At 35.6% G+C, this 27957-nt stretch overlaps 1 protein-coding gene across 2 annotated transcripts in view; it reads left to right on the forward strand.

Moving 5' to 3' along the window:
- ITGAV (integrin subunit alpha V) overlaps window positions 1-27957 on the forward strand; it is an 89749-nt gene that overhangs the window by 36948 nt on the left and 24844 nt on the right. For both annotated transcript variants that reach the window (XM_072961267.1, XM_006210004.3), the window contains exons 3-13: window positions 5074-5165; window positions 7596-7710; window positions 12524-12585; window positions 14657-14702; window positions 17275-17400; window positions 18257-18301; window positions 19075-19118; window positions 19205-19261; window positions 21842-21894; window positions 22297-22499; window positions 26033-26224. In XM_072961267.1, the coding sequence (XP_072817368.1) occupies window positions 5074-5165; window positions 7596-7710; window positions 12524-12585; window positions 14657-14702; window positions 17275-17400; window positions 18257-18301; window positions 19075-19118; window positions 19205-19261; window positions 21842-21894; window positions 22297-22499; window positions 26033-26224 (1035 nt within the window). The remainder of the gene's footprint in view (window positions 1-5073; window positions 5166-7595; window positions 7711-12523; window positions 12586-14656; window positions 14703-17274; window positions 17401-18256; window positions 18302-19074; window positions 19119-19204; window positions 19262-21841; window positions 21895-22296; window positions 22500-26032; window positions 26225-27957) is intronic.

A 27957-nucleotide genomic window follows, 5' to 3' on the forward strand; every position in this document is an offset into this window, starting at 1 on the left:
TGCTCCTTCATTCTTCTTAAATACTGTGGGAAAATTACTTGCCATATGAAAAGAACTGTGGATTTTTGTGCTTCATAATACTTGATGATAAAAATAAACCAAAATATATGTAACATTTCTACTTATTTTCCATGACATTTTTAGCTTAACTAAGCCTGATGTCCACAGAGGCAGATATCCATAATCATAATGGTAGGGGACATTTTTGATGCTTTGGGAAAAAAAAAGGAAATAGAACATGGTAGCGCTGAGAAGCACATGCTACTTGACAGTGTGTAACAGCGTCCTGTGCCACCACAGACAAATTTAGAGAAAAGTCCATTTGTTTAGGAAAAAAATCTGTGAAGGCAACTTTTCGGAGTAGTAGAAAGAGAATTAGGTAACATTTTACAGAGGAGAAACTTCTCTTCACCCTTTCAGGAGTATAATGAAAGAAAAACTGCTTAGTGTAGAGGGTGACTTAAAAACACCGAGAAGCCCACCACTTAGCATGGCATGAAAGCTCCCACCCACCACTCCCCTTCAGATCTTTCTCACAGTGAACAACTCACAATTCTGTTAAAAAAAAATTCAAGAATATCCACTCTTTCATTTCTTTGCACAGGACTTTCTCTTGGCCCAGAAAGTATTCCCTCCCCTGAATTTGGTCACCATCTTCCCAATGGTCTTAACACGTTCCTCTACCATTGCTCTGCCATTAATACTTGTTCCCACGACTGTCTCTTGGGTCATATATTTCCTTCAGGGGCAGACTACTGCTTCATCATATGTTAGGGTCACGGACAATTGCCACTGAATTTTCAAGTAAGGTTTGAATCAAGAATGTAAGGAATAAGGGAAGGTTTTCCAGGTTAGAGAACCTTGGGCTCAAATGCCTGTGGGTAGAAATAAGTATGGCTTGTTTAAGGAGTTGGGGACTCAGGGTAAGGGAACTCTTACATATAAAAGTAAACGTATCTTGGAGCTTTGATTAAACACTTATCCATTAGAATAGTATTCTATATTACACTCTATTTTCTAGAAGGTTATTATCTTAATTTAGCAGTGAGCTCATGCTCAGATGGCTTATGCTGAGCTCCTGTGTCTGTTGGAAGAGGAAGTAGGTGTGACTTTGAGGGAACATGTAGGTCTCTTAAATCAAATTAGAAATATTCCTAAACTTGAAACTGAAGGAGATATAGGGGACTGATTAAATAAATTGCTGTATGGCCGTATAAGTGTTGTACTACACAACAGTGAAAATGATGCCATAGGTCTACCTTTATTAACATATTGTTTCAGGGCAAAGAGGAACATAACACTTATATGTAATAATAACTTGAATGTCTTTTAAATATTGTCTTAAATTATCTATTTTACATATAAAATGATGTATTCATGAAACAAGTCTTTAGGGTAGACAACAAAATGATAGCGGAGGTCATTTCTTTATGGTGGGATTTTGGTATTTAGATTCATCTTTACAAATGGCTTTATTTTAAGTTTTATGCTTTCATTTGCTTTATTTTATATTTTATAAATATAAATTTAAAAAATATTTTATAATCAAAGTAAGTAATAATAAAGAATTTGAATGAAGAGAAATAGAAGATACCCTGTTGTTGGCCTTATAGCACATAAATGTGTACTTGCTGATTGCTGTACTTTTATTTTGAAAATTTTTAAACTTCAGAAAATTTGAAAATGTAATATAATGAACAATACTCCCTTCATCTAGATTCAAGTATTGTTGCAGACATGAAACTTTGCCCCTACATACTTCAGGGGATGTCTCATAACTAGGACCTTCCCTTACATAAGCACAATACTATCATCACACAGTAGAAATGTGTCATTATTACAGTACCGTTATCTAATAAAGCCCTTTGTAACTTGAAAACATTTCTTCACATAGAAGATTCAATTAAGCATCACATCTTGCATTGGGTTGCTATGTCTCATTGTTCTCTTTTAATTTTGAATCTTACTGTTTTTGTCTTTCATAATATTGACATTTTTGAGGAAACTACCAGATGTCTTGTAGGCAGGAATATTTTGTATTGGAAAGAATATAGAGATGTTGGGTCTGCACCTTTTTTATTATTTATTTATTTATTTTGGTTGGTGGGGGAAGTAATCAGGTTTGTTTGTTTATTTATTTATGTTAATGGAGGTACTGGGGATTGAACCCAGGACCTCCTGCGTGCTAGGCACACATTCTACTACTGAGCTATATCCTCCCCCACCCTTTTTTTTGAATTGAAGTTTTAGACAGTATGAGGAAATATATGGAGCCTTAATTTGAACCTCTCTAATGTGGTACTTCAGAAAAGTTTTGCTTCTGCTTGGACATCTTTAGGGTCTTGCTGAAAAGACTGTTTTAAATGAAAGTGGAAGCAAGGGTTGTGAGAATGTTGTACTTTTTCCTCAGAAACATTAGCTCATAAACTCAGTTCCCTCGGGCTAACTTTACTTAAGTTGATCATGATGCTTATGGTCTCAGAGGACAAAGAATTTACATGAATACCTCCAAGCACCAGCTGTTTCACTGTCATACTGTATTTTCCCAGCTTCATTAATGTAAGGGGGAAAAGTCTTCATTTCCTTTGTAGAAAGGAGTAGAATAGAAAGCCAGCAACACAGTGAAAGAACACAGCTTGCAGTGGAATTTTTTAAAAATCCTATTAAATAACTTGTAACCATACATTTTATGGCTAAAATCCTTGAAAACACTGTCAATTGAATCCAATTCTAGGGGCTAAGCTTCTTTGAAGTTATAGGTTAGGTCCTTTTGGATATAGCATTTTATTTTTACAATATATATTTCTCAAACTGTGCTAGGCTATACTGTAGTAACATTATATTTACAAACAAATCCCCAAATCTCACTCACTTAAAAAAAGGCTAATTTCTTGCTCATGTCATCATCTTATGTGGGTCATTTGGCTGTTCTTGGTGGTTTAGAAACTTGGACGAAGGCTGCTTCCATCAAGGGACCCCACACCATCTCTTCTTCCAACCTCTTGGATGGGAGAGAGAAAACATGGAGGATTCATACCCATTGTGTGTGTTTGTTTGCTTTGAGTTGACTATTTGATATTTCACATACAAGTGGTATGATAAGTGTTTGTCTTTCTGTGTCTGGCTTATTTGAACTTAGCATAATGTCTTCTAGATCCATCCATGTTGTTGGACGTGGCAGGATTTTCTCTTTTTTCCAAGACCAAATAATATTCCATTTTATTTATATACCACATTTTTTTCTTTTTTTATTCATTCAACCATAGACAATTAGGTTCCTTCCGTATCTTGACTATTGTGAATAATTCTGCAATGAACATGGGAGTACAGATATCTCTCCAAGATAGTGGTATCATTTCCTTCAGATATATACCTAGAAGTGGGATTGCTGAATCATACCATAGTTCTTACCTTTAGCTTCTTGAGTAACCTCCATACTGTTTTCCATAATTGCTGCACCAATTTACATTGTTAGCCAACAGTGTGTAAAGGCTCCCTTTTCTCCACATCTTCTGATAATAGCCTTCTTGAGTGGTGTGAGATAATATCTTACTGTGGTTTTGATTTGCATTTCCTTGATGACTAGTGAACTTATATCTGCTCTTAACTGACTTGAACTGGAAGAGATACCTGCCACTTCTGGTCTTAGCTTATTGACAGGAAGGAGTTACGTGGCTCTAACCGAACTATGGGAGAGTGGGAAATTTAAGGGATCATGTGGACTGTTTGGTGACCTGTAGGTCACTGATGTGTATTGTTTCTAGTGGGGACAGCACGTGAACATAGGCTTCAAGGGCAAGCCAACCACTGTTGGGAAACCTTGGTTTACAAAGTAACAGGCATGTAGTAGCTAGTTTATTTCTCCTTTACTAATAAAAGGTGCCTTTGTGACCACTGACAAAGAACAGTGGTATTTAGAGTACAGATAGAGAGAGGCCTTTGGAGATTGATACATTAAAAAAATTTTTTTTCAAAACAATGAAGAAGTTCAAAGATGAGTACAATGAAGTGTTATCCCCTTCTCCTTGCCTGTAAGACCTCTGGTATTATTGAAGTGTTCGTTAATTATAACTCTCTAATTGGTCTTAAGTCTTCAGAGTATAATTGAGTAACCCATAAGCACTACCTTAGATGGGTGAATCTAGGGAGCAGATTTAACCAAACCTTTTGGTGATATTAACATGTTGGCTGGCATTCTTAAAGTGACACTAATCTGATGTAGTAGTCCAATACAGTTATTAAAATATGTGTTTATAAAAATATAATTAAATATAAAATAATAAAAATATGTGTTTATGAATAATATAATATGAAATATGTGTTTGTAAGGAATTATAAATAGACTTTAAGAGGAACAGACTAGACTTCAAAAATAGTCTCTCCTCCCCAAAATACTTTATGCATATATTTGTAATTATTTCATTAACCAGATCAAGAGCTTTTTCATGGAAAAGATTTCTATCTTTTTCTTTTTAAACCAAGAGTGCTTTACGTGAGTGCCTGGTGTATCAGGAATGGTTTTCTCAGTAATGTCGGCTGAAAAATAAATGTTTGCATGTAGTGTGCCAAATCTGATTGTTTTTCTTACAGCCTAATCATGTCCCCTGGATTCTGACTCTTGAGTTATAATGTCATTGACAAGGTCTTAGTCTTTTACTTTAGTCTTTTATTGCTGGTGTTCTGCAAATGTGTTTCATAGCCTTCCATTTTCAGAAATATCTCTGGTCATAGAAAGAATTTTTGGGAGTATAGAAGGTAGTCATAAATACTCATTTAATAGTTAATTATCTTACAATTTAGCAACTAGAAAACTTCACTTAATTTTTCATATCCGCATTATGATAACGGATAGGGTTAATAACAAATCCAAGACACTTCTAAGTCATCCTGTATTTTATTTTTCTAATTAGTTGGAAGTCCTTAATGTGTATAAGGTATGTGAGATAAATAGCTAGGGTAGTATTTGATTAATCAAAGGCACACTATTTGTAAATCTGACTGGATTGAAATAAACTCTGTTATACTAAGAAAGTATATTTTGTTTCTCACCCTTCACATTTTTTTTTTTTTCAGGCAATAGAGATTATGCCAAGGATGATCCATTGGAGTTCAAGTCCCATCAGTGGTTTGGAGCATCTGTGAGGTCAAAACAGGATAAAATTTTGGTAAGCGTTTTGGATATTTATTCCTAGGTTAGGTTTAGTCAATGTATGTGAAAACACAGGACGTTCCATGGTTAAAAGCTGATAATAACAGTCAGTGTGCTCAGGCAGAGGGTATCATCAGACAGCATAGCTGTGATCGAAGGCCACCGCTTCTGAGGATACCATCTCCCTCACCCTTCACAGGCTTGGCTTTGGCTACGTTCACCTTCATTCCTACCTTGTCCACTTTTTCTGCCCCACTTGCTAGTTCCCGTCAGTTTGTTTCTCTCGAGCTAGGATTAGGAGTAATGTGCCTCTGGTCAATCAAAGGCCCTAGTGCCTCCTGTCCTTACAAATAAAGCACCTCTGCCTTGGCCCCATCTTCCCCTTTGCCACAGCCCCCTTCCTTTGCTCCCCTTTTCAAAGATGCGTTGAAAGTGTTTTCTGTAGTAACCACCTCCACTACCTGACTTCACATCCTCTTCCCAGCCCCGCCAGTCAGGCTCGGGTCATGGCCAAGGCCACCTGTGACTTTCAGGTTAAGAATATTTTTCTTGCCCCCTCAGCACCATTCCACCCATTCTTTCTGAAATGCTTTTCTTTCCTTGGCTCCTGAGACACTGTTCTTTTCTGGTTTCCCGCCTCTCCCTGGTTGCTCCTCTGCAGTCTCCTTTAATAGCTCCACTTTGCCCAGTTTCTAAATGCTAGGCATCTCTGGCCTTTGTTCTGGGCCCCTGCCTTCTTAAACTACATCTTTTACCTAGCTGCTCCTATCCTGCCCTGTGACAGTGAATACTATCTTTCTGTCATCATCCCCAAATCTGTATCTCTACCTCTTCACTCTCCTGTGATCTTTAAAGTCATATTGCCCAACTACCTATTTGGCATTTCCATTTGGATAGCTCATATGTTACTCAGATAGACTCATGTGGACCAAAATAGAACTGTTCTCCTTCATCATAAAGGAAAAGCCACAAAAATAACTGTTTCCATCTAAAACTTCCCCATCTTAGAGGCATGACTCTACCCCATCCATCAGCAGGCCCTGTCAGTTCTTCCTCCAGCTTCCAGAATATATCCCACAGGCATTGATAAATCATCATCTCCGCACTTTCTGTGTGTCCCAAGCCCCCATCGTTACCCACCTGGGCCAGGTGAGTGCAGTGCAGTGCAATGGGTCATCTCTCTGCTTCCTCTCTTGCCCCAGCTACAATCTGCTCTTTATAGAAGGACCAGAGTGAACCAGAGCATTTCATCGTCTTGATTAAAACAGTCAAGCAGCTTTTCATAACCCTCAGAGTAAAATTCACATGCTGATCCTGGTGGCTTTGATAAGCATCTCCATAATCCAGTCACTGGCTGCTGTCTCTCTACCTTAACGTGTGTAGCTACACTGGTCTTTTTATTCCTTCCATGCCATGTCATTTCAGGTGGCACCTTAATGTTTGCCCGCAACTCTGCCCGTGTTAATGCTCATCTTGTTGCATTTCATGTGGGCTGGCTCCTTGGCATTCTGATTTCAGCTCTAATTTCATTTCCTCAGAGAGCCCTTCCCTATTTTAATTACCTGCATAGTATTTATTATGGTCTTCCTTTTTCCTTTTGATTGTAGGGCATCAGGGAAGGATTTGTTTAGGAAGTGAAATTTCAGCAGAATTTAAAATATGTGTCAAATTTTAGCCAGTGGAGGTGAAGGGAGGGGTTGGGAGTGGTGGCATTCGAGGCAGAAAGAGGGACAAAGAAGCAAAACTGAGCGGAAGTTGCAAATAATCCACCCTGAAACTTCAAGTACATGCAGAGAAGTAGCAGTGATTCCTTACTTTCAGTTTTATGGGTAAATGTAAAATAACCCAATGTTGTCTGCAGTGCTTGTATTATAATGTTTTGCTTCAAAGGATATAATAGAAAAATTCATTCAACTTTTTCCCCAGCAAATTAAATCATTACACTTTGGTAGATCACTTTGCTATTAAAACATGCATTCAACCACTTATACATGGTATTGAAATCTGTAACTCTGAAAGCAAAATGAGTAAATAAGCATTGCAATTTTTTTTTACTCTCTTCTTACTTAATAAGCTATTTTCTTTATAATTTAGAGGTATATTCTGCATGCGTGAGAGTGTTATTTAGTTAAAATGTTGATTAGGATCTGTGACCTTCAGCTTAGCACCTAACATCGAGAAAGGTGCTACACGAAATAATGACTTGCTAACTATTTTGGAAAAAAATACCTAGACTACAAATATGGCCTTCAGAAGAATGTGAGAAGAGTACATTTAAAATTTTTATCCACTACTGTGGTAAGAAATTGAAGGTAGAGGATAGGTTTGATTGATTTTTATTAATGCTTTTAGAGGGATTTTGTAATCTGGGTAGTATAGATTGTCTGAAACATTGATTTTTTTTTCAGAGAATTTTTATGTCACGGACTACCCCCTTTGATTTCAGGCCTGTGCCCCCCTGTACCACTGGAGGACGGAAATGAAACAGGAGAGAGAACCTGTTGGAACATGCTTTCTTCAGGATGGAACAAAGACTGTTGAGTATGCTCCATGCAGATCAAGTATGTGTAGGAAGTTGTCCCAGCTTTTTAGAAAGAGGGCTGGGAAGCCTCAGTTCTTAAAAATGTGTATGTGTGTGTGTATGTGTGTGAGAATTTGTAGACATACTGTGATATTTGATGACAGCAACATGAAAATAGTCTAATTCATGTAAAGAAGTTATGAATATGCAGTCAACAGGCTTGTCTCCCTAAGAACTATTTTTCATCTTCCTTGGTCAGCAGTAGTTAATATTTGATGGAAACCTGCATTTTTAGTTACTATTAGTCAAAAGATGCTCCCTTGGGCTTCTCTAACAGAGATGCAGGCCCCACAGTGATTCTGATTCAGCAGGTCTAGGTGAGGCCTGGCCACCTACATTTGTAACAAACTCTACAAGGTAATTCTGATGGCTACCAAAATTTGAGAAATACAGCTTCCTATTAATAATGATGCTAAAAGTAAAAAATTTTGTCTTAAAGGGCCAGATTTTCTATAGGAAGGTGAAACATGGGGCTCAGGAGTCTGAGTCTGAATTTCCCGGCTTTGAATCGGTTTCTTTGTCAGTCTGTTACCTACTCTTCTTGATGCTCCGAAAGATCTCAGCCTGTTCTCTAATATTATTTGAAATTTCAAATGAAATTGATGCTGTGACTAAAGATGATTTCGAGCACTTATAATTTTGATTATTCTTTTCCAAACTCTGTTTCTTTTTCCTTCTTGGAGATGGCATTCCTTTTGCTTCTCCACCATGGTTGAATTGGCCACCACTCCAGATCCTCTTTATATCAGAAACATAAAAATAGCCCCTTGAAATGCCATGTAGTGTTTATGCCTACAGCACTTTTTAGGCCATTACTTTTTCTGTTCTGCTGGTTTCCAGATAGTGTAGTAGAGAGAACTAATAACAAAAGTACACGTGTCAGACTCTTACTGCTGGATTCTTTTTTGTGTGTGTTAGGTGACCTGTGACACCAGGTCAAATGATCTATTTAGTCCTCAAAATTCTAAGCAGTTGAACCTCTGAGAAATTGCAAATGGTATCATTAAATATTGATTTTTTAGCCCACTGCCTTGGCCCTACTTGTTGTAAGTAGGAGGCAAACATGAAAAGAATGATATGTACCCCGAACCACATTGTTTATTAGGGTCGATCAGAAAGCACACTATGTACACGACAGAGGAGGTGGGCGGCTTTATCCTCAGTGCGTGGCGCCATCTGTATCATCACCTTTATGTTGGTGTTTTAGTCATAGTACTGTTGTCTTTGGTGGCATGTGGAAAATGTGAGGACTAAATGTGTGTTTTTAATTTCTGTATTGCAAAAATGTTCCAGTTGTGAGAGGATAATTTCGTAGCTCTGCAGAATGAGCTAACCCTTGTGTGCCAGGCTTGTAACTTACTGTTTATATGATGGACACACCCGTAAAATCACCCTTATTCTCATCTAATACATGTGGGAACTGAGATCCAGACAGTTGAAGTCATTTTTTTCCCTACATCTTATGGTACTGAGTGATCTAATGAGGATTTAAACCCAGGGCTGTCTTATTCCAAAGGAGCCTTTTCCCTGTATCACTAACAAGAGAAAATGTTTTCCATTTCAATTCCCCCTGTATTGAGCACAGCTTTTCTACCAAGAATACAGTCTGCTTTCACAAGTACAGATTTGGATAATTCCTGATGTGTACGAGGACCCTCCAGAAAACCAGCATCTGCTGATGATGATCTCTTGAGGGTATACTGCCATGTTCGGCCAGTAGTTTTCGTCATTTTGTCTCTGCAGTAACAACCAGTTCTTTCCTTCATGTGTGTTTAAAGGATTAAGGCAGTGTTTGCACAGGGTAGCTGCTACATAGTGCTTTCACTTATTTACTTTGGGAACAGACTTTAACCTTATTTTCTTAAGTAGTTAACATCCAAATCAGATCCGCAAACTATGACTTGTGAGCCTGGTTTGTACATAAAGTTTTATTGCAACACAGCCATGCCCATTTGTTTACATTTTGTCTCTTAAGGGATGTTGAGTCCTTGCCACAGAGACTAAATGGCCTCTAAGCCTGAAACATTTTCTACCTGGCCCTTTACAGAATAAGTTTGTCGATCCCTGTTCTAGGTAATAAACCTCAAATATTAGAAAGAGCACGAAGAACAATCTCAAAAAAAAATCGAAAGGAATGTCTTTCTTCCTAATAAGTCTGGCTTTGGGGATCCCTGGATCACTGTATGAACTTTTCGGCCCAACCTTTGAAATGTTAAGCTACCTGCAGGCCCACATTACAAGGGGCAGCCTGCCCTGGGAAGAACACTCAGGAGTGGGAATCTGAGCCTGGGTTCTGTTCTCACACCCTGAGACAGCCTGCCTGTAGTCGTGGGTGAGATTCATCATTGGTAAAACCCTGATTTGGACAAGAGACTTCAGAGTTGCAATTTTTGTATTTTGTGTCTTTGTCGTAGTTCAGTGAATTATGCAACCCAAAGACTGATTTTACACGAGGATGCCAGTCGTGTAGGGCTGTGTTGCTAGCTTCTTAATAACTTGGCTTGCTTGGGTGCTGGTAGTTTGTGAGGTTTTTTGCTGTTATTGTTGTTGTTGTTCACTTGTTTGTTTATTTGCTTTTGTTTTTAACATGACCTGTGTAGACCTGTGGAACTTCGCTGTCTGTAAACACTTACCTTATTACTGATTTGTGTTTGCTTCTGGCTTTTCATAACTATACTTACGACTGTTCCTGGCATTACACAACAGACTGAATGTGTTTCTGTTCTAAAAGGGCCTGAACCACAAATCATATGACTTAAATACTCTTTCGGCTTCATGCTCAGACTGAGTCGTTTGTTCCTTCTGTCTGCTTTCTGATGATAATATTATTTGTACATAGATTTTTCTCAGTTATGATTTCTAGTTGCCTGGCCTTCCCCTTAATGGTTACTCAGGGAAGTATAAATACACGGCTGGTTTGAGAGCGTGCTGCCTAGTGGTGTGGATACTTCTCAGCTCAGATCCACTCTCTTTTATGTACTAGCTGGTTGACCATGGTCAAGTTCCTTAATTGCCATGAGCCTTAGTTTCCTTTTATGTAAACTGTGAATAATAATAGTATCTCTCATAAGATTGCTGTATAGATTTTAAAAGATTCTAAATGTTTGAGCACAGTAGTGGGCTCATGGTAAGGGCTTAATAAACATTAGCTCTCTTACTGTCATAATAAATAATATTATTATTTATAATGTTGTCAGGCTTAGCAAGTGGGAGAAATAAAATTAAAATAGATAAAATAAATAAACAAATAAAAACAAAAGCCTTTACTGAAATACATTATAGTCAATATAAAATTCTTTACATTGGCATAAACACTTCAATATGTACCTATTTAAAATTTTAAAGGGCAGTCTTGTTTTCTAGCTGGATGTTCTGGGAAACCAAATAAAGTAGATAATTGTACTGTATGGTAATCAAAAAAGGATGTCTTTATAAATAGCTCGAAATAGTTCCTCAGATGCAACTTGAATAAAGGAAATAAACAGCTGACTTGAGGTCAGAGCAGAATTCCTTAGTATGATTCACTAGTCACTGGAAACCCCAGCCCCACATTTTCCCATTCTCTCTTGGTTAGGAAAATTTACATCAGGGTAGCATTATACTCTTGAGACCATTTTCACTTAAAAAATTCTCAATTTAGACATTAAGTGTGTAGTTGTGGGGTTCAAAATTTTTGATGGGAGTATTTGACAAAAATTCTTGCAAGTTGTCCTTATGACTGGAAATAGATATTTTTGGTTCCTGGATTTGGGTGGCAAATACAGGAATACTATAGCATAATTATTTAAATATTGTAATACTGACTACAAGGATTCCTTGATGATTGAAGAGTAGCTGTTTTTCGTTGTTCTTTATTGTCCTCGAAACAAAACAAGGGCAAGTCTTCAGGTTCATCCTTACCTCTATTCTAGGTACAGCGTTACCCATGATTAGAGTTAATTTAAATCAACTGGCTACTAATAATTAGCCAATTTAATAATTAGCTAATTGTTCTCTTTCGTGAGAACTACAAAAAAAGGTGACAATATAAGTAAAATGATTGAATCTGTTATCATGTGGAAAATACTTTAAAATGTCATATTTAAAAAAGTTCACTTTCATTAAACCCCCCTTGTAAATGTGTTGTGAGGGTAGTTTTCATATTTTGCTCTTTGCAGAGCCTTAAATTAAGGTCTGGCCATCTCCCCAGATTCTGAACCACATTTTTTACAGATTTGTTGTCGTCGTCATTGACTAGAAGTGTACATGTAGGAAATGTACGTAACAGGAATGTAGTTACCTCTTTATTGGTATTTGTAATAACTTAGCAGAGACCTAGCAACTGTCAGGGAATAATTGTAAGAAATAGAAATTTCAGATTGGAGTTTTTAACTTGAAGATGACAACTCAAAATTGTTTTATGAGATCAAAGTAGTGGGTCATAACCAGTAATTTTTAAAAGAATGGAATGAAATATAATGTGCGTATGCTGGGTTGTGTGGGCTGTGATATAAACTATAATCTCATTGTGGGTTGGAAATCCACCACCTAAGGTGGTCTTTCTGTTCCCTGGTGGCTGATCCAAGTACCTTCATTGCTCTCTGTTGCTGTATCTGATTAACGGGTGCTGGTAAACACGCAAACTAACTTTTGTAGAAGGTGGTGATAACACATCAAGTGCCTGAGTGAATGAACACTCTCAGAAACCAGTACGTTAACTTACAGTTACAGTGATTTCAGATTTTTCTCATGTTTTGTTTTGTGTTATTTGTTTGTTTTTGGGTTTGTGTATATTTCCAATCTTTTTATTTTAGAAAATATTGATGCTGATGGACAGGGATTTTGTCAAGGAGGATTCAGCATTGATTTTACTAAAGTAAGTTCTCATTTAAGACTGAATGAGATTCAGATCTACCTTATTATCTAAACCATGATTAAAAATTAACTGGTTAATACTTCAGCTTCTCTGTAATTATTACCTATTTTACGAAAACAGTGAATAAAAATGACCCATGCATTTTGATATCCTTTGCCTAATGCTATTCTCTCCCTAGGAGACATTATTTATATGAAATAGACATCAAAATGGGATGAAGGACATTGGAAAATCTCCTAAAATATAAGATACATAACCATTATGACTTAATATTAACATTTCTAGTTGGATAATTATAGAGTATTAAAGCTTTCTATCTTTGAAATTGAACTTTCACAAAAGCTATCAATGAGAGCTTTATTACAAAATTATGATTTAGTTACCTAAAATTTGAAAAACACTCATGTTTGCTATAAATATTATATGCCTACAGGCACCAGGTAAAGCTGAAACAATCTAATTATTGTAAGAAATCTCATATGCAGGGCTTTGTATACTTTTAACTAAGCTAATTTGCTCTCCAGAGTTGATAGTTTTTTATCAATTTTTCTACAGAATTTCATTTATGTTTTCAAAGGAAATTTTTATTGAGTACTTTTCTTTATATAATTTTCTTTTGTATGTGTTTTTTTTTCTTTTGGTGGGATTTAGGAATACTTAAATATCAAATTGGAAATATTAATTACTCCTAGAGAAGTCTGAAAAATACATTGCTTAATTAAAAGTAGAGCTTCCTTAGAAAATACAAGCAGAAGTATCTTAAATTTATTAAAACAACAGAAACTAAAATCATGTGATTCAGAAAAATTAATGAAGTATTTTCACATTTTTTTGTGTTTTATCTTTATTAACAATTTTTTCTAGATTAAGAACTGCTAATTATAGTTAACTCTCCTTACTAATTAACTGATTTTAATTCACTCAATTTGAAATTCATAATTACACATAATGTAAGGAAATGTAAGGAAACAGAAACAAAGGGAGTTAAAGAATATTTATAAATGTTAGGTTTAAACTTGGATGATATATTTTTAAATAGGTTTTGTATTAAAACAAAAAGTGTCCTTGTTTTCCGTACCTATCCCTGTACAACTGTGACCTCAGGAATAGTCCCATGCCATGAATGGACATCACTAAATTAACTGTTTGCTCTCTTCAGCTCATTTCTGAAAAATGGTGTCATTTTAAAGCAGACAACTTAGAAATGTCTTTTTCTTTTCATTTTTTAAATTCTACTGGGGAGAGTAATTAGATCTATATATATATATATTTTTTTTTTGATGGTGGTACTAGGGGTTGAACCCATGACCTTGTGCATGGTGGGCATGCGCTTTGCCACCACACTATACCCTCTCCCTAGGAAATGTCTTTTACAGAGCCAGTGCAAGGGATTATTGAAAGCTTGAAAGGCTATATGCCCATTTGGACTGAGAAAATTTTTTTCTTACCTCCAGCAAGAAGAAAGTTTTAAAATATTATGCTTAAACACTAACTACCTTGAATTAGATACCTATAATTTGTTATGAATACAAGAAATGCTAATTGAGTGTAATTTGTGTATATAATATGCCCTTAAAAATTTACCCTCTAACCTCACGTATGTTTAGATCTGCAAAACACTAAAAATGTTCATTTAGCTGAAACATTTTTAGTGATTATTAGAAAGAAAATTTGCCTATGTAGTCACAAATGTAATAGACAAAATTAAGGAGTGACTTTTTTTGCCTTAATGTAACCCAATAATACTTGCTGGTAGTACTTCATACCAAGTGTGTGAAGCAGCCAAGGTCCATAGAATCTGTGTATATATGTTTGGACATTTTCATGTAGTAAATATGTGTATTATGACCTTCCTTTTTGGTTTTTATTGTATCATGTTTTAGAAAAGGTACAGTGAAAATTATGAAACTGAGTTAGATGAGTTTGAGATTTATGATTTTGTTTACTTTAATATATATGTTATATATATACACATATGTATATGTAGCTTTTATGTTTATTACATTGCTTTCAGTTTATAAAGCTACTTGTTTTAAAATAATGTATCTTTTTGTTGTTTGATTTAATCTAGGCTGACAGAGTACTTCTTGGTGGTCCCGGTAGCTTTTATTGGCAAGGTAGGTTAATCTTCTTAAAATTACCCAATAACTGTGCTTTAGACTCACCCAACTTACCATGTGCCTATGAGATGTTTCAAATTATTTAAAGAAAGAAATGAAAAAATACAATTTAAATGTATAATCATTATCTGTATACAATATTTTTTTAAAAGACTATAACATCATATACACAAAATAACATATTATGATATATAATGTCTATTATATATATATTCCTTGTAGAAAATAAACTGAATATTTAAAAAGTAAATTATAAAGTAATTTAAAATAATTAATTTTTATTATTTGTGGTATATACTTCTCCATCTCTGTACTTTAAATGAAGTGATGTAATTAAGCATTAAGAAGTGTGTGAAATTGATCTGTAATAGATAAATTGTGGCCTTTCAAAAGCTCATGGTTTTAAAAGTAATTTGAATTTGCTCATTAGAATAGTTAAATCATTATTTTCTCGTTAATCACTGACATCAAGAATGATTTCTTTCTGTTTGGGGTTTTAAAAGAGAATCTTTTTAGGTTTCAAAAGAATATATTAAACTGGCATTGATGACTGATGTAAAGATTAAACACTACATTTTTTAGTCATTCTTGGAGGCCTAATAAAATTACCATTTGAACAAATGAATAACAGATCATTATTTGCTGACAGATTGAAAGTAGGTAACTGTATCTGTTTACTTGCTTACTTTATATTTCTTTATCATTAGATACACACAATTATTTATTTAGTCAGTGTATCTATATGTTTATTTTCTGCTAAAAAGTCCAGTTTACCAGGTCAGAACTCTTGTTTTTTGGCCTTCTGATATTCAAGCATTGTCAGTATTTGTAAGAACTGGAAAACCTATGACTATATTGATTTGCAAGTACTTCCTGATTCTGAATTTTACCTCTGTATTCTGCACTATGCTTTTTTTACTTGCTTCTTTGTAGGAAAACCTATGCTTTTGCTTCAGAGAAAGGGAAACTAAAGAAGGAGATTTACTGAAGGAGAATAGGATGGAAGGAAAATGGGAAGGAATGAGAAATCGGAATAAGTAAAAAGTTGAAAGAGATGGCAAAGGAGAAAATGAAAAGAGAAAACTCAGGCAAAGATGGGGATCAGCATGACAGACATACTAACTAAAATGGACAATTCTGGATTTGTATGAATTATACATCCACTGAAAAACTGAGATGACTTAGGAAAATTATACTTGTTTTACAGTTTTACAATAAAAACAAAAACAGCAGCTCTGACTGCATATGAGAGAATAGATATCAATACTTTCTAGTTAGATACAAAATGTGGATTTATTTTTCTTCTTGACTTTTAGGTTATGTCATTCAGTGGAAGGGAAGGAAGGGTCTGAAAAGCGTGTGTGGGAATCAAAGATAGATTTTTGTGTTTCTCAGTCAGGATTCCTTATTAACTTTGCCTCCTTAAGAGAAGCAGCTGTTAACATGTTTAATCAACTTCTTTTGATACCTTGAGTATTGCCCAATGTCTGTATGCATTCGTACTTATGATAAATTAGGATAGGTACTTAATATTCTGTTTGTTGGAGATCTGCTGTAAATGGTATATAATATATACCTTAAAACTCAGTGACTGGGCAGAGACTATTTTGTTCAATAAGAATAAAATCAGCAGATTTCGCCCTGAATAGGTAAGACGTTAGGATGAATTTTTCCATAGGTCTCAGAATTACCTCTGTAAGGATAGAGAAAATGGTAATGATGTTTTATTCCAAAGGAATGATAAATTTTCCTGTGTTCCTTGATTCAAGAAATAGTTAATGAATCCCTCCTACATACTGGGTCCTGTTTAGTCACAGAGGAAAAAGTAGTGACACAGACAAAGTCTTTTCTGCCCAACAGACTCAACTTGTGTGACTAGAAACATTCGAACAAGATTGAAACCTTTGGCTGTTATGATTTTCCTTCTGAAAAAGCAGAAATGAAGAAATTATTTTCCGTATGTTATGGAGATGGCATTTGATAAATCAGCCTATCTTTTTAGGGGCAGGGAGGCCATTTGATTTTTCTGTAGTTGTCTGAATTTCCTGTGTACTTAATAACTTAAGATTGTGAAGAAAAATTAACCCATGCGTTCAGGCTGCTTTGTAAAGGTGTCCAAATAACTCGTTTAAAAAAAACCCTGTTTAACCAATTTTCCTGATTATAAAGGTGAAAGTAACTGTTTCAGTAGATTTTTCAAGTTCTAATAGATTGGGTTGGGAAACGACCCTTGATTTTATGATTCCATTTATTTAACATTGATTTTTTTTAAGTGACTTAAAACAAATTCAATGTTCATAAATTTTTGTTTATTAGCAGAGACTAATTTTGAGTGCTAGCTTGAATAGAAATAATCGTGACTTAAAAAATAATCAAATTTCAGATTTAGCATTATGAAGAAGAGTTATTTGAGGCTGGTAATTAGAAAATCTGTACCTAATCTGTTTTCTTTGATGCAGGTGCTATTGTCTGCATCATAAAATTCCCATTAGAAAATTATCATTTATTTTATATATCTTTTTAGGTCAACTCATTTCAAATTATCATTTATTTTATATATTTCTTCCAGGTCAGCTCATTTCGGATCAAGTAGCAGAAATTGTATCTAAATATGACCCTAAAGTTTACAGCATCAAGTATAATAACCAGTTAGCAACTCGGACTGCACAAGCTATTTTTGATGACAGTTATTTGGGTAGGTAAAATCAAAATACAGATTCATTTTCTGGAGTTGTGGTAGATTTGTCCTGTATTTGCATAAGGTGCCTTAAATAGGAAAATCTTTTATGTGAAATAGATGAACATTTTCTTAAAATATGAGGAATATACAATTTCAGATTGTTGTTGAGTACTTGGGTTATGTTGTGTTTTAACAAAAATTTAAAAGCATGATTATTTACACAGTGATAATAATAATAAAGTTTTGAGGTATGCTTCCGGCATTGTGGGCATTGTTCTGAGTACTTTATCTGTACTAACTCATTTACTCCTCCAAGTAAGTCTATGAAAGTGTACTGTTATTACTCCCATTTTATAGATAAAGTGAGGCCCAGAGAGGCCAATAATTTGCCTAAAGTCCCTTACTTATAACTTGCTGTTCTGAGATTTGAACCCAGGCAGTCTGACTCTTGAACTTTTTCTTATTCACTGTCTTAAACTATGGTTTTGGTCTTTGGGGTTTACTAACTTCAGTTCTCTCTCTTTAAATTTCTCTTATTCATTAAACCAAGTATACGTGACAGGAATGGTATTTTGCTAATTGAAAAAATCGTTATTTGTTGCTCCTTTATGATGCATTGCAAGTTTACCCTGTTTTTAACTGACTCCTTTGTAAAGCCGATAAAACATTCTTGTTTTTCTGACTGAGACATATACTATTTGGGTATTTAACTCCATTATCATACAGATATGACTCTATTATCCTTAGGGGACAAAATATTATATAATTAAAGGAACTAGTTGACGATACTTTCTGGGAAAGCTCAGGCAGCACGGATGCAGAAGATAACCAGTCCTGCCCTGACGGGGTTTTACCTTTGGCTCCCCTTTAGGTTACTCAGTGGCCGTCGGAGATTTCAACGGTGATGGCGTAGATGGTATGATACCCTTGAACTATATTTAGTCCTTTTTTTAAAAAAACTTAGACTAAGCTTTTGAAATAAGTGGCATTGAAAATTTCACCAACTCAAGATTTTTTTTTTTGAAATTGACCTTGGTCTGTAGTAAAGTTTCTCCAGTAGTCAAGGCGGCTGGGGCTGCAGTGGCCTCCTGTCTATTCCCTTCCAGCCCGCGACACTTAGGGTTATTTCTTCAGCTCCTTCCTTCTTGCTTTTCAGCAGCTTGAGTTCTCTTGGAGAGATACAGTTTAGTAGTTTCTTCGTTCTTCAGGCACAAAATTTGTAGCCTTCTGGACTCTGTCTGTAAGGCCATTACCCATCCTTTGTCTGTCTTTCCATCTTTCCTGAGAGCTCACTCTGGGGATCCTGGACTTTACCTGACTTTGGTCACATCTCTGTGCCACTGCCGCCTCTACCCTCTTTCACTTTGCTCTGTATTATCTTTCTTTACTGTACATGCAGCTTGTCTTCATTCTTAAGCCCTTTTCTCTTGTCTGTTCTCTTTAACAAGACTGCAGATTCCTTGAGGGCACACATGCATTTATTTTAGGTCCTCAACAATCTATATTTTGTAAAGATTTGTTTTTGTGGTTAAAAAATGCTAGGGTCACTTATCATAGACTATCAAGTTTTTAGAATCTCTTACTTATTGTCTATTGAAATAACAAAACAAAGCTTTCCCACATAGTCACTCGTTCCTGCAGTTTCCAATACTGGTCTTAAAAATAAGTAATTCAGTTTTTTCTTTTCAGACTTTGTTTCAGGAGTTCCGAGAGCAGCGAGGACTTTGGGGATGGTAGGAAAGTTTAAAGGTGTTTTCTAAAAAATTCTCTGGGTTATTTTATATTTTTCTCTATTTCATATGCTGTTTTTCCTTCACAGGTGTATATTTATGACGGGAAAAACATGTCCTCTTTACATAATTTTACTGGTGAACAGGTATGCTTATAAAGTGTTTTTTTTCTCCCCCCAGTGTTTTTTTAACACTGGCACTTTCTAATGTCTTTAAAACTTTTCTTGGTAATGTTCTCATGGTTTAATATTCAATATGTAACAACTTTTGGTTTAATATTTGACATAGATATAAAATAGGCTTTAAATATTTCATCTTTGTTTTAACCAAAGTGATTTGTGTAAGTAAAGACTTGTAATTGCCATAATAGCTTGGATTTTTTTTTAAGGGAATATAAAATCAAATTGCACACATACAAAATAAAAAAAAAATTTTTTTTCCTTGCTGATAACATTAGCTTTTCTTTAGAAGAATGACTTATGGGTTTTAATTTTATTAGATGCAAAACACAGCATGGCACAGATGTGTTTATTATAGATATAATAAGTAAACTTCATTTGTACTACACGAAATAAAATATTCTTCAGTTAAAAATTAGTACTTTTAAGTACTAGAATTGTACATTCTCTACAATTACAGGCATTTTATAATATGCTGTATTGTATGTCTCAAATAATTAAATGATAAGTTAGTACAGGCATATCTTGTTTTATTGCATTTCATTTTATTGCATTTCACAGATTCTACGTTTTTTACAAATTGAAGGTTTGTGGCAACCTTGAGTTGTCAGATGATGGTTAGTATTTTTTAGCAATAAAGTATTTTTACATTAAGATATGTACTTTTTTAAAGATACAATGCTAGTGCACACTTAATAGACTATAATATGGTATAAAGGTAACTTTTATATGTACTGGGAAACCAAAAAATTTCTGTAACTCGCTTTATTGGGCTGTTCGATTTGTTGTGGAGGCCTGGAACTGAACCCGCAGTATCTCTGAGGTATGCCTCTGATGATAAAGGAAAAATTAATCAGTGGATGGAGAAAAAACATCTCCTGGTTTGCAGATCTGGGATTCAAGCTGACTTCTTGTTCAGCTGAGACCTTTGGGCTTTGCAAGAGGATTGATAGGATGGGGAACTGACTTGAGGTTCCCAGGAACCTCTTCCCATTCGTGTGGCAGTCGGGGTTGACACGCAGTGTGGGGTGGCCTGCAGTTGACAGGCTGTTAGGGTTGTGGCAGGGGTGGCTACCCCTTTGTGCTGCTGTGACTTCTTCACTTCTGACAGCTTCTCTTGTCAGATGCCCACGTGTGTCTCTGGATCATGTCGTACACAGTCCATGATGCTTTCTCTGTGCATCTTCAGCTTTGCTGTGGGGGAAGCCCAGGGTTTGCATTTGGATGGACCTGGGCTCTCCATACTCAGTCTTATTGCATTGGACAACTTCTTTACCCCTGTCAGTCGGGTGGCTCGCATATAAAAACAGGGATACTATAGCTTCCTCATGGAGTTGTGGTGAGAGTCAAAGGAAAACATTTCAGTAAAAGTGCCCAGGACAAAACGTGGTACCCCAAATACAGTGCACTTTATTACATATGGTCTGATCTTGTGATTGAACACAGACTAAGCCTTTAATTTTCTCAGTTACACTGTATCAACCCGAAATAGATTAATGTAGCAGTCTCCCATATCATTCCCTCCTGATAGCTCAGCTAATCAAATTTTGGAAGCTTTGCTAATTTTACTTTTTTTTTAATTTATTGACTCATCCTTCACCTTAGTACATCTTATTTTTTTTTAATTTTTCTTTTTCTTTTTTTGCTTGTTTATTTTTGGAGGGGAGGTGATTAATTTTCTTTCTTTCTTTATTTCTAGCGGAGATACTGGGGATTGAACCCAGGTCCTTGTGCATGCTAAGCACATACCCTTCCATTGAGCTATACCCTCCCCCACTTTAGTTCATCTTTACTCTGTCACCTTTCCTAGTTTTGTTTTGTATGTTGGGATCTCTTTAGAACTTTGCTTTTACGCAGTTACTTCCAGCCAGACTGCTTTGTCTTTGATGGCCAGCAGTCTTCTGTGGTGGGGGAGAGGACATTCCTTCCCCTCTGCAAAACAAGCCCATGATAAACCCAAACGCATTTGTACTGTGTGTAATTCAAAGGCAAAACCACTGGCATGTAATTGATTGAGACATGAAACAAAAATGAACTCCATTCTTTATCTTTCTAAACAGTAATTTCTTTAGAATTGTAGTCGTTTCACATAGGGAGAGCTATTTATGACCTATTAATAATTGTTATTTATTATCTTTACTGCCTAGACATTAAAAACTTGTTGGGTTCAATGGAAATGTCTGTTGTGACCATGTGTCTTTCTGATAGTATGTCTGTCTGGCATGTTTGGGTGGTAGAGAGGAAGGAAGATAGTAGGTGGGGCTCAGAAGGAGCCCTGATTGTATATGGCCTTAAATGGCATGTGTTGAAGACATTGAATTGATATACATGGGCTGTGTTTTGCTGATAAATCTAGGGAAGTATCCAAGCTTCATTACCTGATTGTTAATGTTTTGGTAGAATAAACAAAAGAAGAAGTTTACGTTGAAGCACTATATGCAGAGGAAAAAAAATTAGCCCTTTCTATTTGATAAATATGTAACAAATATTAATTGTTTAAACTAGTTGGATGAAATGTAAACATTTCATTTTCATCTTATTATCCAGATGGCTGCATATTTTGGATTTTCTGTCGCTGCCACTGACATTAATGGGGATGAGTAAGTTTGAAAAAATGTTTCCAGAAACAGTTTTCCTCTTGTGTTTATGAACGCTGTACTAAAACTAAACATTTTTTTTTTCTGTTTCTCTGTCCCCTTCCTGCTAGTCTTTCTATTTAAGGAACTACTTTGAAACAACTTTATCACAAATACTAGAAAATCTTTATGTTGTTCATAATTTCTTTCAATAGCTTTTATCATATGAAGAAATAAAGTAATTTTATGAATTACTTATAGTTTCTTAAAAGAACTGAAGGAAGGTTTGAACTAGAAATGATCATTTCAGATGTGACTGGGAGAGATGTAGAAAGAGGAAAATTTGAGTTTCAAAAAGAAAGAGTGATTGTTAATAGTCACATGGATTTGATCTCGCTTTTGGTGAAGAAGATTCTGTTCTTCTAGTTATGCAGATGTGTTTATTGGCGCACCTCTCTTCATGGATCGTGGTTCTGACGGCAAACTCCAGGAGGTGGGGCAGGTCTCAGTGTCTCTGCAAAGAGCTTCGGGAGACTTCCAGACGACCAAGCTGAATGGGTTTGAGGTTTTTGCAAGGTTCGGCAGTGCCATAGCTCCTTTGGGAGATCTGGACCAGGACGGCTTCAATGGTAAGATCAGAGTTTAGCAACTGTGGGTCCCTGATTTTCTGTGTCCACCGGGAGAAATCCTGTAGAAGTTTACATGTGCAAACCTTCTTCCTAGAAAGAAGGATTTTGAGTGACAGGTTAAACGATAGGCTGCTCTTTTTCCTTAAAAATTAGAGCAACATTTTCAAAAATTAATTCTCATGAGTTATTATTCATGCAGCTTCCAATTAGAATGTCAGAGTGGTTAATTTTTGAAAGGAGCCTGTATTCCCAGGGAGCCCAGTATGAGCTGGTGATTTTCTGTCTCTGTCCTGCTTAGCAGCACTGCCCTCTGCTGTCCATTTGGGTACAAGTGTCAAAAACGCTCCCAGGCATGTTGTCAAGGCAATGCTGACCCTAGTGCCTCCCTCAAAGGTATAATTTGCCATTAATATTTTTAAAGTCACAACCTTGTTGTGGTTGTCCAGAATATCCTGAGGGAGGCTTTATCTCCCTTCATGGGGACAAGTAAAAAGATATGCTCATTGTTTTATAATAGTATAAAACTAATATAAATTATTAAATAAAAAATTTAATAATTTCATTAGTAGCTATCAATATCTTTAAAAACCAGAATTGATTTCTACTATAGAATGAAATGTAGATTACAAATTACTATGATTTTTTTTCTTTTTTAAAGAATACTGTTAAAAATTTTTCTAGAAATCACAGAACAGAGGGTTGCACTGTTGGTTTGTTTGTGTAATCAACAGTACATAGGGATTTGCCTCTTAAAATGTAAATAAAGTTATAAATTAAGAAGAAAACTTCAAAAATACAAATAACTCTCAAATCTCCCAAGCGGTAAAAAAATAAAAGGAAAATGGCCTCAAGCCTCCACTCCTGCCTCGTGGGTGGTTTTATGTCATGTACTGAAAATGTCATTTCTGACCTTGGAAGTTTGTGTTGTTAGTAAAAAAACTACTCAAGGGGACATTTTGCTTCCTAAAATGCTGTGAAAGATTTTTACTACCAAGAGAACTTAACATAAATCAAATGCAACTCTAATGAGAAGTTTGATATAGAACTTGAAAAGAATATTATAGAACAAACCGAGTCATTACTCACTGAAAACAAAAGCTACCCAGAAAACACAGGGCCAATCTGAGGTTCTGCCTTGGATAACGTTAACAAATTCTTTGCTGTAGCTGAGCCTGTCTCCAGGCTCTGTGGGGGAGCCTGGACATATTTGCTGTCACCTTGGCTTGAGGATATTCCAGCCTTTTGAAGATTGTTTCTTTAGTGTCATGATTCAGACAGAGTCTCATCCTGCTTTCTGTATTTTTATTAAAATGTATTGTCGTGAACACAATTGTAAGTAATGACAGCTAAAAAATATTGATGTTTTACAACGATTTTACAAAGAGATTTTACTTTTAGAATATTGAAGTTTTACAGTGATTTTACAGAGATTTTACTTTTAGAGATAGATAACCACAGAGGGTGATTTTGTTTTCCCAAAGTTTCTCCTGGGGTCTTATTGTCCCAAGTAGTAGATTGTGAATGATAATGTCTTTAGGAGAAAATGATCTGTGCTGTATTTATGTAGCTATATATATGTATATATATTTATAGTTTATATATATCTGTAGTTTACATATGTAAAAAAGTATTAGTTATAACCTGGATCATTTCCTTGTTCAGACCTAACGACATTGACCCTTTGTTATGCCGTTGCTCCTATATTCCTCCCTTTCCACTTACACCCCCTAGGAAAACCCTAGGTATCATCAAGGGGGATACTGAAAGCAAAACAGTAAAGTTACATTTCACAGTTACATGCAGTTTTCATCAGTGCTTATCCAGAAAGGCAGAGGGGGATAAAACACAGAAAAGGGAAACTAAAATGATCAAAGGAAGGAATTGATTGCATGAAAAAGTAGGACTTTCCAGACTAGACAGATACCAGCCAAGAGAAAAGATGATTAGAATGTATAAATAATGGAAGGTTTAGAAAGAGTAAAGATAATTTTTAAAAACCATCTCTCAACAGTAGGGCCATCTTTCTCTTGAAAAATTATATTTTAATAAAAGTTTCTTAATCCGCATGTCAGTTTAGAAGTTATTTTATCTTTTGAAACTTAAAGCATAAAGAAGGATTCTTATGTAATTTAGATACTGCTTTTTTATTTAAGGATAACAGATTCCTGGATGGTGCTTACTGCAGGCGAAGCACTGTTGTAAGTGCTAAAAACGAGAGCATAGCTTAGATCCTGTCCATAGGAATTTAGCATCAGTAGGGGCAAGTTTAATGTGAACAAGTAAACACTAGAATGTAGTCATCACAATGTTTGAGATATTTATGAGCATATTGGTCTCAAAGAAAAGATGAGGGACCAAGGTGTCTTTGCTGTCTCAGGGGCTGTGGCATGGAGGGGGTTGAAAACAGTTTGGGGATACAAGGAAACTGAGGCACTGTGAATGTCTGGTACACAGTGGCCGTCATGAGCAACATGGACACATCCTTGCTCTCATGAAATTCATGTTTTGTGGAGGAGCCATAGAGAAAAACACATAAAAGGGAAATTCAGATAGTGATAAAGGCTGTGGGTTGAAACAAACAAAAAAAAGGCAAGATAATGTGAGAGGGGGTGCCTAGACAAAGAGGGAGAGTGCATTGCTTCATAGCATGGCCTGGAAGACTTCTCCGACAAGAAGACGCTTGATCTGTGATTTGGACAAACAGAAGGAGCAGAGCTTGAAAAGCTCTAGAGCAAGGGCTGTTGAGGCAGAGGGAACAGCATCCAGAGGTGGGGACTAGCTCAGTGAGTTTAAGAAACAGAAAAAAAGGCCAAGATTGGTAGAAAGAGTGAGCAAGTATGGAATTTGGGTAGGGTAGTGGGGTGATGATTGGGCAAACCAGGTCGCACGTAAATATTTTGGGAAATAATTGAAAGATTTTAAGAAGGAAGGTGACATGATATTAACATTGATAGTGTTTGTGATATATTTTAGTTAGGAGAGGTCACAGTGACCATTTGGTATTTTGTTTTTGTTTTTAAGAATTTCAAACTCTTGTTTGTTTACTTCATTTCAATGTAAATTGAGCAAGATAGAGATGAAGTCAGAGCTTTCAAGTTTCTGAGCCAGACTGACTTCTCCCATAAAACTGGAAACCATATCCCACTAAATTAGAATTTTGAGAGTGAGAAACAACCTTAAATAAATCTTTTGACATGTCCCCTCCCCTTGATTTTTAACGAGGCAGTTGAGGTCCAGAGGATTATCATTTGTTCAAGGTTATCGGGCTCCAAATTAGTGTCTTTTCCACAGTTTTGCTTGAATCTCCTTGAATTAGGTTGTTGCTTTTGAGTTAAGGGTACCCTACTGAACTTTGAGTCGATATTTATCATGATGCGTGGTTTCTGTGATATTAAGATCTTCACGTAAATGAGAAGTTCTAAGATTTCCTTCTCTCCATCCTGGCCCTCCTTTCACCCTCCTTCCTCTGTTCTTCCTCCTCCTCCCCCTCCCCAACTTCTCACTTCTCCCCATCTCCTCGCTCTCACCCACAGATATTGCAATTGCTGCTCCATATGGGGGTGAAGATAAAAAAGGAATTGTTTATATTTTCAATGGAAGACCCACAGGCTTGAATGCGGTCCCGTCTCAGATCCTTGAAGGAAAGTGGGCTGCCCGGAGCATGCCACCGAGCTTCGGCTATTCCATGAAAGGAGCCACGGACATAGACAGGAACGGATATCCAGGTGCTTCCCTAGAAATATGGAGAGCTTCTTAGATTTTTCAATCCTAAGAGCAAGTAGCATTAGTTACTGTTCTCTTGACTGATGTTATTAAATCATTTCAATTCAACATTTCAAGTATTATTCAAGCCCCTGCTGTTGTTCAAGGCACTGCTCTCATCACTCAAGGGGAAACAAAGCACAGACAGCTCTTTCCTGGAAGTGTCCCGTACAAAACACTTACTTTTAGTTTCTTCTTTTGTTGTCTTGAAATCGGTAATGAAATGTCAGGGGGAAATGTTGTAGAAGCTGTAAACAGAAGCTCAGTCTCAGTTTTTAAAACCTTTTTTTGTTTTTATTGATCTAGAATTTTTATGGACTTCACTAATCATTGTGACTTTTTAAAAAATATACTATGGTCACTTAATTCTTCTAGTAAGGCTGGTGAGGAGTATAAGCTAGCTCAGCTCATTATTATACCATTTTCTGGATGAGAAAGGTAATTTGCCCAAAGTTGCCCGCTGGTTTGTGCCAGTACAGGAAGTGAGGCCTTTTTCTGGCTCTTTTATACTTTGGAATATTTTAATGGCTCTAGGATTGTAATGAATATATTGTTTAAAGAAAACATAATGCAGAAATTTAATTACCTTTGTTGTTGAAATAGTTAATGAGCTCAATATACAAGTATGTTGAAGTGCTTTTAGAAATAGGACATGAAGTTGATTCTCATCTATGTTAGTGTTATTTTAAGAATTTTTGTTATAAATGCAATATATTTGTTATAGAACTTTTAGAAAATACAGCAAAGCATACCTTTCAATATGCTTTCTTTTTTTCAATGCATTCACACACGTTTTTAAACAACGTAGAGTTATACTTTATGCACTGTTAATGGCATATTTTATTCACTTAAAGCATCAGGAATATTTCCTCATGTTATATGATTCTTCTGAAGCTTGACGTTTTCCATTCTATCAAATATCTGTGTCATATCTTCTTTAACCTTATTTTATGGCATATGTATCCTTGTATATAATTCAGATGCATACCTCTGATTATTTCTTTAGAACAAAATTCCAGAATTGCTATGTCAAAGATATGTACTTTTTTTTTAAGGCTCTTGTTACACATTGTCAAATTATAATCCCATTCCCTACAAAAGAAGGTTCTGCAACTTTTTAAGCACTCACAAAATGATCACTCATTTTCCCACATTTGTACCCACACTGGATGTCATCTTCATTTCTTTTAAAATAACTTTAAACTATATGACAGGTGGAAAATGTTATTTTGTTTTAATTTTACTGTTTTGAATTATTAGTGAGGATAATAAGCATTTTGTTTACTTGCATATCTATGTTTACTTTTGTGAATTTCCTTTTTATATCTTTTTTCCATTTCTATTGGAATGTTTTTCTTTTCCTTCATTCATTCATTCATTTATTTTTTTAAAAAAATGTATCTCGAATATTGAAGATATTAACTCCTCAACTCATATATATTTCTGTTTTGTCACATTTTCTTTTTGAGCATAAAGAAATTCTTAACTTTCATGTAGTCCATTCTGCCTGTCTTTATGGTTTCCCATGGACTTTTCTGCTTAGAAAGGGCTTTGTCAAATTTAGCTTGGGTATACTAGGGGATAGAGTTCTGATTTCATTTTTACCAAATTGTCAACCAGTGATACCAGCTACATATAAAAACAAATGCATTCTGTCCTTGTTGATTTGGGTGCATCTGCTGACATTCTAAATGTC

This window comes from Vicugna pacos, chromosome 5, assembly GCF_048564905.1.
Source record: "Vicugna pacos chromosome 5, VicPac4, whole genome shotgun sequence".
NCBI lineage: Eukaryota > Metazoa > Chordata > Mammalia > Artiodactyla > Camelidae > Vicugna > Vicugna pacos.